This window comes from Martes martes (assembly GCF_963455335.1).
Source record: "Martes martes genome assembly, chromosome: 3".
NCBI classification, from domain to species: domain Eukaryota; kingdom Metazoa; phylum Chordata; class Mammalia; order Carnivora; family Mustelidae; genus Martes; species Martes martes.
The window spans coordinates 181,598,532-181,613,937 of NC_137890.1; the positions used below are offsets into that span (position 1 = coordinate 181,598,532).

The following is a 15,406-nucleotide window of genomic DNA, read 5'->3' on the forward strand; positions in this document are numbered from 1 at the left end:
TCCTCAAAATACTAAAAATTTAATTACTATATGATCCAGCAATCTCACTGCTGTAATATCTCCAAAAGAACAAAAGCAGGGACTTAAAGAGATATGGGTATATTCAGGATCACAGCAGCATTATCCACAATAGCCAAAAGGTGTAATCAATACAAGAGTACATCAACACATGACTAGGTAAACAAAATGTGGTATGTAGACACAGTGGAATACTGTTCAGCCTAAAAAAAGAAAATTCTGCAATATACCACAAAAAGGATGAATCTTGAGGCCATTATGCTAAGGGAAATAAGTCAGTCACAAAAATACAAATACTGTATGACTCTACTTACATGAGGCACTTAGAGTAACAAAAAAATCATACTGACAGAAAGTTTCATGGTGGCTGCCAGGGGTTGGGGAGAGGGGAGAATGTGGAATTGTTTAATGGGTATAGAGTTTCAGTTCTGTAAGACACAGAGGGTTATAGAGAATGGATGGTGGTGATAGCTGCACAACCATGTGAATGCATTCAATACCACTGATTTATACACTTAAAAATAGTTAAGATGGTAAGTTTTATGTGTATTTTAACAAATCAAAAAAGAAAATTAGTAATAATATGTTTAAATTTGAATCAGAGCATAAACAAAATAATAGCTTTTTAAAGTCAAAGACAATAATAATAGAAAAATACCTTGCAATTCTGCAGCAGTCGTATGAGATGTTCAAAGCAATTACTGTTAAGAAAAATGGCCTGAAGAACAGGCCTATCGGTGCAGTCTAACATGGCTGTGATGGTATCTAGGAAAATAAAAACAAAATCATCCATTTATATAGTGGAAAATTTGGGATCAGAGAAACATTTCATTCTGGCCATATTTTTAATTTAGGCTTTTCAGTGACAAACAGATGTAAAATAAATTAGGAAGAAATAGGGATGGGGATTGGAAAAAAAACGATTTATTACTTGTAAGAAAAATTAATATCTTTATAGTTTATTATTAAAAATACTTGTTTTTCTATGTAAGAGTGATATATATTTCCCAAAGATTACAGTTATTCTTCCATTATAATGCTAACTAACTGTGGTTTCCAACTTGCTATTAATAAGTAACACCCAGTTAGTTATATTCTGCAACAGTCCCATTTATACAGTATAAAATTAGCATGTGGCCAGAAAATAAGACTTAGGGACTCAATCCATTTATGATGATGGTTTGCTCTTGTTTCCTACTGAACAGATATCCTCATTCAGAAATCAAGGGATAATTGGCATAAGTAATATAATAGTCCTTAATAAATAAGAAAATACAGACTCAAATTTTCTTAGAAAGTTATAATTTACAATTATAAAACATGTTTTATGAAAGAACAGAAACGAGATAAAACTAGATAAAAGGAATCTAATTTTCCTACAGAAACAAAGTCTCTTGTGCACTGATCAAGTTTCACCAAGATTTTGATGTACAATATTTTTAAATTGGACACCACATACACCCTCACACAACCATGTTTTTAATTCTCTAGAGCTGTACAATAAACAACCATTAATGTCAGTTATGTCTAGGTGGTAGAATATAAAAACTTTTTACTTATCCAAATTTCGTAGTACAGCTGTAATGAAAATATTTTATTTCTATAAAAAAGTCTCAATTAATAATACTTGTACTACCAATCTAACAGGGGAATGCAATAAGAAATCACATATACTGATGAAAGCACTTACAGAGAAAAACCAACAAAACAAAGAGAGGGCAGAGAAACAAGACAAACATACATACAGGCTCTGAGAAAACCAAACAGAAGCCCTTTAAAGAAAGGATAGATGTTAAAGTGACATCTATAGAGATTTATAGAAGGACACAAAATATTGTCATATGTTACTCTTGCCATAGGTTAGATAACGCAAATGCCGTCTCTTGAAAACTTGCTTTTCCTAGAATTTGAAAATAATAGCTGACTTCCTTCTTAACAGTGATGCTTTTAATGGATTACACTTTCAAAAAACAACAGAGGCTCGGAGGGGGAGGAGTCAAGATGGCGGAGAAGTAGCAGGTTGAGACGACATCGGGTAGCAGGAGATCAGCTAGATAGCTTATCTAACCACTGTGAACACCTACAAATCCAACGGGAAATCGAAGAGAAGAAGAGCAACAATTCTAGAAACAGAAAATCGATCACTTTCTGAAAGGTAGGACCTGTGGAGAAGAGAATCCAAAGCGACGGGAAGATAGACCCGGGGGGAGGGGCCGGCTCCTGGCAAGCAGCGGAGCAATGGAGCACAAAATCGGGACTTTTAAAAGTCGGCTCCACTGGGAAACATCGCTCCAGAGGCTAAACCGAGGGGAAACCCAGGCGGGGTCAGCATAACCCCAGGTCCCGCGAGGTCACAGAAGGACTGGGGGTGTCTGAGTGCCACAGAGCTCGCAGGTATTAGAGCAGGGAAGCTGGCTACAGCGACAAAGCAGAGGAGTGAGTTCTAAGCCCGGGGTTACCTTGTGCCGGTCGCAGGCTGGGTGGGCTCGGAGCGCGGCTGGAGGCTGCGGAGACGGAAGCGACCCGGCGCTTTTCTCCAACTCCAGCAATTGACTGCTTTCCTCAAGGTGCGACCGCAGGCCAGAGAGGCGGGGCGGATGGGCGCTTTGCTCTGAGCGCACTGAGGAGCGGAACCCCAAGCTCTCGGCTCCTCCAGGCCGAGAGATTGGGAGGCCGCCATCTTCATTCCCGTCCTCCGGAACTCTACGGAAAGCGCTCAGGGAACAAAAGCTCCCGAAAGCAAACCCGAGCGGATTCCTTAGCCCGGCCCCTGGCAAGGGCGGTGCAATTCCGCCTCCGGCAAAGACACTTGAGAATCACTACAACAGGCCCCTCCCCCAGAAGATCAACAAGAAACCCATCCAAAACCAACTTCAGTCACCAAGAACAGCGGAATTCCACAGCAGGAGAAAGCAAATCCTACCTGGACAAAATGACAAGGCGGAAAAACTCACCTCAAAAAAAAGAACAAGAGGCCGTACCGAAGGCTGGAGACCTAATCAATACGGACATTGGTAACATGACAGATCTAGAGTTCAGAATGACGATTCTCAAGGTTCTAGCCAGGCTCGAAAAAGGCATAGAAGATATTAGAGAAACCCTCTCCGGAGAGATAAAAGCCCTTTCTGGAGAAATAAAAGAACTAAAATCTAACCAAGTTGAAATCAAAAAAGCTATTAATGAGGTGCAATCAAAAATGGAAGCTCTCACTGCTAGGATAAATGAGGCAGAAGAAAGAATTAGTGACATAGAAGACCAAATGACAGAGAATAAAGAAGCTGAGCAAAAGAGAGACAAACAAATACTGGACCACGAGGAGAGAATTCGAGACATAAGCGACACCATAAGACGACACAACGTTAGAATAATTGGGATTCCAGAAGAAGAAGAAAGAGAGAGGGGAGCAGAAGGTATATTGGAGACAATTATTGGAGAGAACTTCCCTAATATGGCAAAGGGAACAAACATCAAAATCCAGGAGATGCTAAGAACGCCCCTCAAAATCAATAAAAATAGGTCCACACCTCGTCACCTGATAGTAAAATTTACAAGTCTTAGCGACAAAGAGAAAATCCTGAAAGCAGCCCGGGAAAAGAAGTCTGTAACATACAAGGGTAAAAACATTAGATTGGCAGCAGACCTATCCACAGAGACCTGGCAGGCCAGAAAGAACTGGCATGATGTATTCAGAGCACTAAACGAGAAAAACATGCAGCCAAGAATACTATATCCGGCTAGGCTATCATTGAAAATAGAAGGAGAGATAAAGAGCTTCCAGGACAAACAAAAGCTGAAAGAATTTGCAAACACCAAACCAGCTCTAAAGGAAATATTGAAACGGGTCCTCTAAGCACAGAGAGACCCTAAAAGGAGTAGATCAGAAAGAAACAGAGACAATATACAGTAACAGTCACCTTACAGGCAATACAATGGCAATAAATTCATATCGCTCAATAGTTACCCTGAATGTTAATGGGCTAAATGCCCCAATCAAAAGACACAGGGTATCAGAATGGATAAAAAAACAAAACCCATCAATATGCTGCCTACAAGAAACTCATTTTAGACCCGAGGACACCTCCAGATTTAAAGTGAGGGGGTGGAAAACAATGTACCATCCTAATGGACATCAGAAGAAAGCTGGGGTGGCAATCCTTATATCAGATCAATTAGATTTTAAGCCAAAGACTATAATAAGAGATGAGGAAGGACACTATATCATACTCAAAGGGTCTGTCCAACAAGAAGACCTAACAATCTTAAATATCTATGCCCCTAACATGGGAGCAGCCAACTATATAAACCAATTAATAACAAAATCAAAGAAATACATCAATAGTAATACAATAATAGCAGGGGACGTTAACACTCCCCTCACTGAAATGGACAGATCATCTAAGCAAAAGATCAACAAGGAAATAAAGGCCTTAAATGACACACTGGACCAGATGGACATCACAGATATATTCAGAACATTCCATCCCAAAGCAACTGAATATACATTCTTCTCTAGTGTACAAGGAACATTCTCCAGAATAGACCACATCCTGGGTCATAAATCAGGTCTCAATCGGTACCAAAAGATCGAGATCATTCCCTGCATATTTTCAGACCACAATGCTCTGAAGCTAGAACTCAATCACAAGAGGAAATTTGGAAAGAACGCAAATACATGGAGACTAAACAGCATCCTTCTAAAAAATGAATGGGTCAACCAGGAAATTAAAGAAGAATTGAAAAAATTCATGGAAACAAATGATAATGAAAACACAACGGTTCAAAATCTGTGGGACACAACAAAGGCAGTCCTGAGAGGAAAATATATACCCATACAAGCCTTTCTCAAGAAACAAGAAAGGTCTCAAATACACAACCTAACCCTACACCTAAAGGAGCTGGAGAGAGAACAACAAAGAAAGCCTAAACCCAGCAGGAGAAGAGAAATCATAAAGATCAGAGCAGAAATCAATGAAATAGAAACTAAAAAAACAATAGAACAAATCAACAAAACTAGGAGCTGGTTCTTTGAAAGAATTAATAAGATTGATAAGCCCCTGGCCAGACTTATCAAAAAGAAAAGAGAAAGGACTCAAATAAATAAAATCATGAATGAAAGAGGAGAGATCACAACCAACACCAAAGAAATACAAACAATTATAAGAACATACTACGAGCAACTCTACGCCAACAAATTTGACAATCTGGAAGAAATGGATACATTTCTAGAGACGTATAAACTACCACAACTGAACCAGGAAGAAATAGATAACCTGAACAGACCCATAACCAGTAAGGAGATTGAAACAGTCATCAAAAATCTCCAAACAAACAAAAGTCCAGGACCAGACGGCTTCCCAGGGGAATTCTACCAAACATTTAAAGAAGAATTAATTCCTATTCTCCTGAAACTGTTACAAAAAATAGAAATGGAAGGAAAACTTCCAAACTCATTCTATGAGGCCAGCATCACCTTGATCCCAAAACCAGACAAGGATCCCACCAAAAAAGAGAATTACAGACCAATATCTTTGATGAACACAGATACGAAAATTCTCACCAAAATACTGGCCAATAGGATCCAACAGTACATTAAAAGGATTATTCACCACGACCAAGTGGGATTGATTCCAGGGCTGCAAGGTTGGTTCAACATCTGCAAATCCATCAATGTGATACAATACATTAATAAAAGAAAGAGTAAGAACCATATGATACTCTCAATAGATGCTGAAAAAGTGTTTGACAAAGTGCAGCATCCCTTCCTGATTAAAAGTCTTCAAAGTGTAGGGATAGAAGGCACATACCTCAATATTATCAAAGCCATCTATGAAAAACCCACCGCAAATATCATTCTCAATGGAGAAAAACTGAAAGCTTTTCCGCTAAGGTCAGGAACACGGCAGGGATGTCCGTTATCACCACTGCTGTTCAACATAGTACTAGAAGTCCTAGCCTCAGCAATCAGACAACAAAAAGAAATTAAAGGCATCCAAATTGGCAAAGAAGTCGTCAAACTATCACTCTTTGCAGATGATATGATACTATATGTGGAAAACCCAAAAGGCTCCACTCCAAAACTGCTAGAACTTATACAGGAATTCAGTAAAGTGTCAAGATATAAAGTCAATGCACAGAAATCAGTCGCATTTCTTTACACTAACAACAAGACAGAAGAAAGAGAAATTGAGGAGTCAGTCCCATTTACAATCGCACCCAAAACCGTAAGATACCTAGGAATAAATCTAACCAAAGAGGCAAAGAATCTATACTCCGAAAACTATAAAGTACTCATGAAAGAAATGGAAAAATATTCCATGCTCATGGAAAAATGTCTATTCTACCTAAAGCAATCTACACATTTAATGCAATCCCTATCAAAATCCCATCCATTTTTTTAAAGAAATAGAACAAATAATCCTAAAATTTATATGGAACCAGAAAAGACCTCGAATAGCCAAAGGAATATTGAAAAAGAAAGCCAAACTCGGTGGCATCACAATTCCAGACTTCAAGCTCTATTACAAAGCTGTCATGATCAAGACAGTATGGTACTGGCACAAAAACAGACATATAGACCAATGGAACAGAATAGAGAGCCCAGAAATAGACCCTCAACTCTATGGTCAACGAATCTTCGACAAAGCAGGAAAGAATATCCAATAGATAAAAGACAGCCTCTTCAACAAATGGTGCTGGGAAAATTGGACAGCCACATGCAGAAAAATGAAATTGGACTATTTCCTTACACCACACACGAAAATAGACTCAAAATGGATGAAGGACCTCAATGTGAGAAAGGAATCTATCAAAATCCTTGAGGAGAATGCAGGCAGCAACCTCTTTGACCTCAACCGCAGCAACTTCTTCCTAGGAACATCGCCAAAGGCAACAGAAGCAAGGGCAAAAATGAACTATTGGGATTTCATCAAGATCAAAAGCTTTTGCACAGCAAAGTAAACAGTTAACAAAACCAAAAGACAACTGACAGAATGGGAGAAGATATTTGCAAACGACATATCAGATAAAGGGCTAGTATCCAAAATCTATAAAGAGCTTATCAAACTCAATACCCAAAGAACAAATAATCCAGTCAAGAAATGGGCAGAGGACATGAACAGACATTTCTGCAAAGAAGACATCCGGATGGCCAACAGACACATGAAAAAATGCTCCACATCACTCGGCATCAGGGAAATACAAATCAAAACCACAATGAGATACCACCTCACACCAGTCAGAATGGCTAAAATTAACAAGTCAAGAAATGACAGATGCTGGCGAGGATGCGGAGAGAGGGGAACCCTCCTACACTGTTGGTGGGAATGCAAGCTGGTGCAACCACTCTGGAAAACAGTGTGGAGGTTCCTCAAAAAACTGAAAATAGAGCTACCCTACGACCCAGTAATTGCACTCCTGGGTATATATCCTAAAGATACAAACGTGGTGCTCCGAAGGGGCACGTGCACCCGAATGTTTATAGCAGCAATGTCCACAATAGCCAAACTGTGGAAAGAGCCTAGATGTCCATCAACAGATGAATGGATAAAGAAGATGTGGTATATATACACAATGGAATACTATGCAGCCATCAAAAGACATGAAATCTTGCCATTTGCGATGACGTGGATGGAACTAGAGGGTATCATGCTTAGCGAAATAAGTCAATCGGAGAAAGACAACTATCATATGATCTCTTTGATATGAGGAAGTGGAGATGCAAGGCGGGGGAGGGGTTGGGGGGAGGTAGGAAAAGAAAAAATGAAAAGATGGGATTGGGAGGGAGACAAACCATAAAAGACGCAATCTCAAGAAACAGACTGAGGGTTGCTGGGGGAGGGGGGACGGGCGAGTGTGGTGGGGAAATGGACATTGGGGAGGGTATGTGCTATGATGAGTGCTGTGAAATGTGTAAACCTGGCAATTCACAGACCTGTACCCCTGGGGATAAAAATACATTATATGTTTATTAAAATAAAAAAATTAAAAAAAAAACTAAAACAAAAAACAACAGAGGCTCAATCTTGCCACTGTTAAAGCAAAGATGCTATAAACAAATCGATTCCATGTTCATTTATTTTAAAGTCAAAATCTAAAGTTGCATAATAGCTGAATTAAACTATGAATACTTCTATATGTCAGCCTTGAATTTCAAGTAAGTCTAGAAAAACAGACTCAGAGAAAATGGAGTATAATAAATTTTATGTAATACTTACTCAACATTTTAATCTGCAGAGCTATAAACCGGCTTTCCCACTGTCTTGACCTCCTTTGATTAGGTAAAGCTGAATGATCTGAATTTAGCAATTTAAAATAGTTCTCTAAAATAGTGCTGGTTTCCACCTGACGTTGATCAGAGCTGCTAGTGAGAAGGATATGTACCACTTCTGTAAGGCACTTCAGAGTAAGTTCTATCTTCCTACCCACTTCTTCAGGATTTCCATCCTCCCAGGAATCACAATCTGCCAAAACTCTCATAAGAACTTCCATGGTGGCTGGAGAAATTGCTTGCAAAGCATTCCTCTGAAATGTGAAAGATAATAAACATTGAAACCCAAACCTAACTGAAGTTCTGTATGTTTGTAAAAATAAAGTTTAATAAATCTGCAGACTTTCTTTTTTTTTTTTTTAAAGGATTTTATTTATTTATCTGACAGAGAGACACAGCGAGAGAGCGATCACAAGCAGGGGGAGTGGGAGAGGCAGAAGCAGGCTTCCCACTGAGCAGGGAGCCCGATGCGGGGCTCGATCCCAGGACCCCGAGATCATGACCCAAGCTGAAGGCAGATGCTTAATGAATGAGCCACCCAGGTGCCCCTGCAGACTTTTTCTCTTAACAAATCAACATAAAAAATTTTAAGCACATACTCTGATAGACATTGCTAATGTTTTATGCATATTAAGTTTTCATTTCCTTCCTAGACTACTAGATTTTCATTTTTATTCAGGTAGCAATCTGCCTACATAGAAAACTTGTTCACCACCCTCCCTTGCAGCTTGGGGTAGCCATGCGTCATAGTTCTGGTCAAGAATATATGCCAGTAGACTATGAAGGAAATTTAACTTTATAGATAAAAACAGAAGGACCCTTTGCTCTTGGCCTTTTCATCTTTTGCCTGTCTGGAATGCAGATACGATGTTTGGAGCGACCTTTAAGTCATGAAGAAACAAACCCAAGAATTAAAGTAACAGGCTAAAGAGAGCAGAAGAGGAATGTGAAAGGACCTTGTCCTTGCCGATACCAGGGAGCTGCTGTACCAGCCCAGAACTGCTTACATCTAGATTTCTAATGCAAACCAAAAAACAAAAAACAAAAACAAAATCCTCAATTTGGCTAAGCTCCTCTAGGGTTTTATGTTGGTTATAGCAAATTCCTCCCAAATGACATAGAGATATAAGAGGACTGGCTTGACTCTGGTTCTACAAACATATTTCTGAAATTCTAAATAACTGGTAGCTATTCAAGGTGATCCATTAAACTTGGAAATAATATATATTGCCTAAAACTGTTAAATTTATATAGAATGAATCCAAACATAATGATGCAAAATCATCTGCAAGTAACAGCACTTAGGCCATTAGAGCTTGTTATTATCAATACAATAAATAACAGCGGTAACAAGGGCTACAATGGAAGAAACTGTCAGCAGAGCACCCAACATCCATTTTCCTCCGCTTCCTTATTAAAAGAATCCCTGATGTTTTGGTGGACAGGTGGCTACCAGAAATAAAGATTACATTTCCTAACCTCCCTTGTTGCCAAGGAGGCTGAGGAAGCAAGTTTTGTTTGTTTCTTTTTCAATTGAAGTTATTATTTGGATGTATTTCCCTTTTTCGCAGTTATCTCATGGAGTTTGGCAAATGAGATTAAAAAAAGATGAGTGTCAGCTTTTCAGCATCTCCTTTAAAGATAGTTGGCATGTGCCATTTGTCTCCCTCCTCCTCTTCCCCTCCATTTTTGTGCCCAAAGTGCAAATGCAAATGGTTAGAACTCTAGAAGTTAATCATGTAGCAAAAGAAATAGTAACAAATTGACATTCAGAAGGAACCTGGATCCTTTGAAGATCCTAGAGCCACCAGATTAACTCTGGACTACTTATTGCTACCTTATTTTTTTATGAAGGAAAAAGGTAAAACTTCTAACTTAAGCTGTTACAGTTTTAGTATTTACTGCTAATTATGGGAATCACAAATCTGATACATCTGTGACTTACTTAGTGCTTATAAGCACTTTACATATATCATGTGTCATTTGGTCCTTATGACTATCTTGTAATTGTTACTATTTTCATATTATAAAGAAACTAAAACACATGTAAATAAAGAAACTAAAACACACATAGTTTATCCAAGGTCACACAACTAGAGACAGACATGGGATTCAAACCTCAGTCTGTCTCTAAAGCTTATCCTCTTAACATAACGCAAAACAACACATATGTCAACAGGAAGTCCAGGCATGATGCTTGGAGAAGGGAGACCAGTCACAGGACTTCAATTTTCCTGCCATTTATGAGTGAAAGGGTTTAGTCCTTGCCGATACCATTCAATTTCCCTGCCGTTTACACCTTTAAATATTCAATTCATCTAAATATCTCTCTAAATATCCCTGTACTTACTCTATATTCAATAATATAGCTACAAAATAGCTACAAGTACAGCTATAACCTGATTATAAGGATTTTGAGTATTTTTACTATATAAAATAATAAATTGGCCTTTAAGTATCTACTTGATTTCTATGTGAGTTTTAATTACTGGAGGTTTCTTGATTTCTATGTGAGTTTTAATTACTGGAGGTCTCTCAAGCCTTGATTACCCCTGGGCACTAACAAAAACAAGTCTCTGTGTGTTCAAAATGGTAATGGGATCTAACCAGCTTCTCCACTAGTCAAAAACAATGTCATTTCCAGTTTTATTCATGTGTACTTGTTAATTCTTATTTTTAGTAGCAGAGAAATGATGGAAATGGGTAGATACTGATGCAAAAGAAGATTATCAGCTAATAAAGGAAGGTGACAAAGCAAACAAACTGAAAAATAAGATTCTAGTCATTATCCCCCTCACAAAAAATCACAAAAAAAGACTCTTCCACTAGAGTGAAGAGGAAAAGGAAAGGTAGGCTACTAGGAAACCCAAATAGTATTATTAGCAATTATCTGAAACTTTGTTAACCAAAAGAAATCCTATATATTTTCATATTTTATAGTTGTTGCAATGTCTTGAAACATCATGTTTGTCTTTTTTTTTGAAATCACATTTATTACTAGACTTGCTGCTCTATCTCTTTAGTGTGTTATAAAAACACATTACTATGTTACAAATTTATTTTAATATTTTAGTAACTGCATTTTAGCATAACTAGTTTCTTTTCTGATCTTATGTATTTTATTGCATGCATTTGAAATATTCCAACAAGGGGCTTTATGCAGGACAAAAAGTGTTAGAAACTTCTGATCTAAACTATGTGCTTAAAGAAAACATATAGGATGTTCTTTCTGAACTATAACCCTGTTTTCAACTAGTAGTTATACTCAAAGTTTACCACAGACAACTTTTAAGATACTCATCTTCAAAAATAAAGAAGTAAGTATTACTAGAATTTCTTTCTTATGAGTAATAAAAAGCTGGTTGGGTTTGTTGAAAAAAAAATGCACATAAACCTTGTATACATGCATTTAGAAATTACATAAACAGAAGAGTGGTTAATTCATATATACTTAATTTTGAGTTTGATTTCATCATGTGGAATAACAAGGGGTGACTTTATATTCTAAGGTAAGAACTAGTAGCTGAAAGTCAACACAACTAAGAACTTACAATAAAAAAATTGTTAAATATGGTTATTTATGTAGTAATTTTATTGTTAGTGCTAATATTATTACTTAGTTTTTAAAGAAGTTTTAAATAAAAGATTAGTTTTAAACAAGCTATAAACTTGGAAAAATATCTGCATGGTTCATGAAATTATAAAAGAACAAAGAATACATTAAATAATCCATGGAAAACTTTTTGCACTGTTAACTATTTTTTTAAATATTAACTTTCAACACTTTCCTCACCTGCCCACCGGCCACAATGGCTCCAAAGAGGTGCAATAAGCAACACTTAAGACTTTCCTTGAGATGTTCACTTTCCTGAAAACACTCTGTGAATATAATACACAAATAAACAAGTAAGATTTCTCTTTCACAGTATGATTTATCTCTAAGGAATGTCTGACACTGAAACATTAAAAACTATTAAAAGGCTAAAATTTTTTTTTAATTTATTTATTTGTTAGAGAGAGAGAGCAAGCAAGCACAGGCAGAGAGTGGTAGGCAGAGGCAGACGGAGAAGCAGGCTCCCCGCCGAGCAAGGAGCCCAATGTGGGACTCGATCCCAGGACGCTGGGATCATGACCTGAGCCGAAGGCAGCCGCTTAACCAACTGAGCCACCCAGGCGTCCCAAGGCTAAAATTTTTTTAAAAGGCAAGGCTGATACGCATTTTCTCATAATAAAGGAAAAGAGAAACCATCTACCAGGTAGTAGTTTAGATTAGTTATGTTATATCATTTAATTCTCATAATACTCCATGTAAGGATGTTTTGCCCTTATTTATAAATGAGCAAATGAAAGGTCTTAAAGTTACAGAGCTGCTAAGCGACAAGGCTAAAAGCTAACTGAAATCTGACATTAAATTAGATGTGTTTTTTTGCTACTACTACTTCCTCTTATTAGTATAATTGACAATAATTATTCAATTATAAAATTGGAATAATTGGATGAAAAGATTTCCTGGGTTTACTCCAAGGCAAACATTCCAAAGTTCTGGTACCAAAAATAACCTTTCTTTTACTATTATAAAGTATTTTATTGTTTTCAAAAGTTTATATATGTACATGACAAAGAATAATTAAAACAGCATAAAACAACTGTGACAAAAAGTAAGTCTCCCCCAAACCTATTCCTCAATACATGCGCCCCACACCTTAAAAAAAAAAAGGTATACATATACCACAGCATCATGTTTTTTGTTTTTAACACTAATATATACTGGGTATCTTTACATATGTATCTTCCTTATTCATTTTTATGACCAATACAATGATGTACCTTAATTTACTTAACTAGTTCTCTACTGATAAACTTTTATGATTTTCCTCTTCATTTTGATAGTCTAATAACCCAGTAATGAATATTTTTTGCATATATCATAGACAAGGTGTAACGACAGAATTATTTCCAATTTTATACATAATAAACATTACCAAAAACAAACAGCTTTGAGGTAAATATATTGACAGGAATCTACATTTAAAAAATTAAATGATTCCAGCTATGCTGGAATAACTGCACTATACATGGCTTCCTCCTAGAAATAACTAGAAAATTAGACAATATAAGTAGAAATTTATGCACTCTAGAAATTTTCCTTCTTTCAAGAGAAACAAAGTAAGCTCAATGATTATCTCAGCTTCCTGTTGTAGACTCGTTCTGAAACTGCACAGAAAAGGGGAACCCTAAAGGAAATGGCTATTTGTTGAGTTAGGAGGCAGATGAAACATTTGAGAAGGCCCAGGCAAGCAGTACAGGAGTGGAAGCTATAAAGAGAAAGCACTCCAGAAATATTAGTAGGACTCACTTTGAGTCAAAGTATCAATCCTTATATGATACTGTGAAATCCCACAAGGCAGGAAAAAAAACCTAGCAAGGAGTTTTAAACTGAATAACTGTGAGATTTTACACAGAGCTGCAAGAAGACAGAGTTCTAATCAGCCACAGGAGACACACAGAAAATATGTACAGGATATAAAAAGATATACCATGTAAACATTAATCATGAGAATGCTGGAGTGGCTATATTAATACCTGACAAAGCAGGCAAGAAATATTATCAAGATAAGGCAAGGAATATTACTATGGGTAAAAAGGGAAATGTCATTATTAAAGATAGGAAATGAAAATGAAACTCACCTTTTAAAAAATCTACAATAGTTTATTTTAAAGACTTCACATTTCCAAGTACCCGTGATAACTTCTTTGGGATAAACTATCAAAATATGTGCACAATCTGTATTCTACAAACTACAAAATACTGATTGAAGAAATAAGTAACAAATAATGAGATTATCAGATTCATGCACTGGAAGTCTCAGTATTCTCAAGATGTCAATTCTCCTAAAACAGTTCCTAGATGCAATACAATCCCAAACAAATATATCAGCAGGTGTTTTTGTAAAAAATATTTAAAAACTGTTTTCTAAAATGCATATAAAAATGTAAAGGATCCAGAACAGCCAAAAAATTTTTGAAGAAAAACAAAGTTGGAGGACTTAATGATTTCAAGACTTAGTATAAGGTCACAACAATCAATATAGTGTGGTAATATCATAAGGGCAGCTATGTGGAACAAAAAAAGAGAATCCAGAAATCAGCCCATTTTGATTATCTAGCTGAAGCCAATATTACTACTGGTGGTCAAACAGAGTGGGCACTGCAATCAAAATAAAAACACTTTCAGAACAATAAATTAGAGGAAGAACAATAATCATAGCAAAGTATGAATCAAGTACTCCAGTGATAGGTTCTTATAATCTTTAGTTTACAAATACACAAAGATGAATCAAGTAGAATCAGAATAAGAATATAAAGAATAATCAGAGTAACATCAAAATCAAAGAGAAATTAGGATCGATACTTACGATAAAAGAAAGGGACAAACTCCACTGTGAGAGAAGCTGGTTTATATTTCTGTCTGCTCTTTTCCACAGTACTGAGGATTCGTCTGTCATTAAAAAGAAGTTAATACCAAATTATAACCATGGTGAGTAGAGATGGCATAATTACAGAAACAACTATAAAATAAATTTAATATATTACTTTATATGTATATACTGAACAATACATCTCTAGGATTGAGATAATTTTAAAAACGAAGTCTGGCCTACAATTTAAATGCTCACCAATGAAAGATTTCTTCTTTTGAATTAAGCAAAAAAAATTCTAAATGCTTAATGGTGAAACAAGCAGCCAGGTTAAGTCACCAAACAACTAGAAACAGAAAAAGGAGCTAGGCATTTAAAATTTCCAATCTGTAAAATTAGTTTTTCAGCAATACTGCTAATTTGACACCTAAGTCTGTAACTTATTATCAGAGGGCAAATAAAATTGATCAGAAATCACACCACTCTGCCACTTTCTGAAACTTTATCTGAATACAAAGAATCTATTCCACTGTCTTCTTCCATTTTAAATTAATGTAGATCTCATATGGGCTGGGATTATTTTTTTTAAAGGATTTTATTTTTTATTTGACAGAGAGAAAGCAGAGCAAGCATGAGTGGGTCTGGAGGGGAGGGAAGGGCTGAGGGAGAGGGAGAACCAAGCTCCCTGCTGAGCAGGGACCAG

General features: G+C 36.7%; 1 protein-coding gene across 1 annotated transcript in view; it reads right to left on the bottom strand.

Annotated features, from left to right (window-relative positions):
• The window catches only part of NBEAL1 (neurobeachin like 1), a 195,557-nt gene that overhangs the window by 127,070 nt on the left and 53,081 nt on the right, over nucleotides 1-15,406 (bottom strand). Inside the window, exons 7-10 of the mRNA XM_080798670.1 lie at nucleotides 14,701-14,783; nucleotides 12,078-12,163; nucleotides 8,232-8,538; nucleotides 677-783 (exon numbers count right to left, since the gene is read on the bottom strand). Of these exons, the coding sequence (XP_080654796.1) occupies nucleotides 677-783; nucleotides 8,232-8,538; nucleotides 12,078-12,163; nucleotides 14,701-14,783 (583 nt within the window). The remainder of the gene's footprint in view (nucleotides 1-676; nucleotides 784-8,231; nucleotides 8,539-12,077; nucleotides 12,164-14,700; nucleotides 14,784-15,406) is intronic.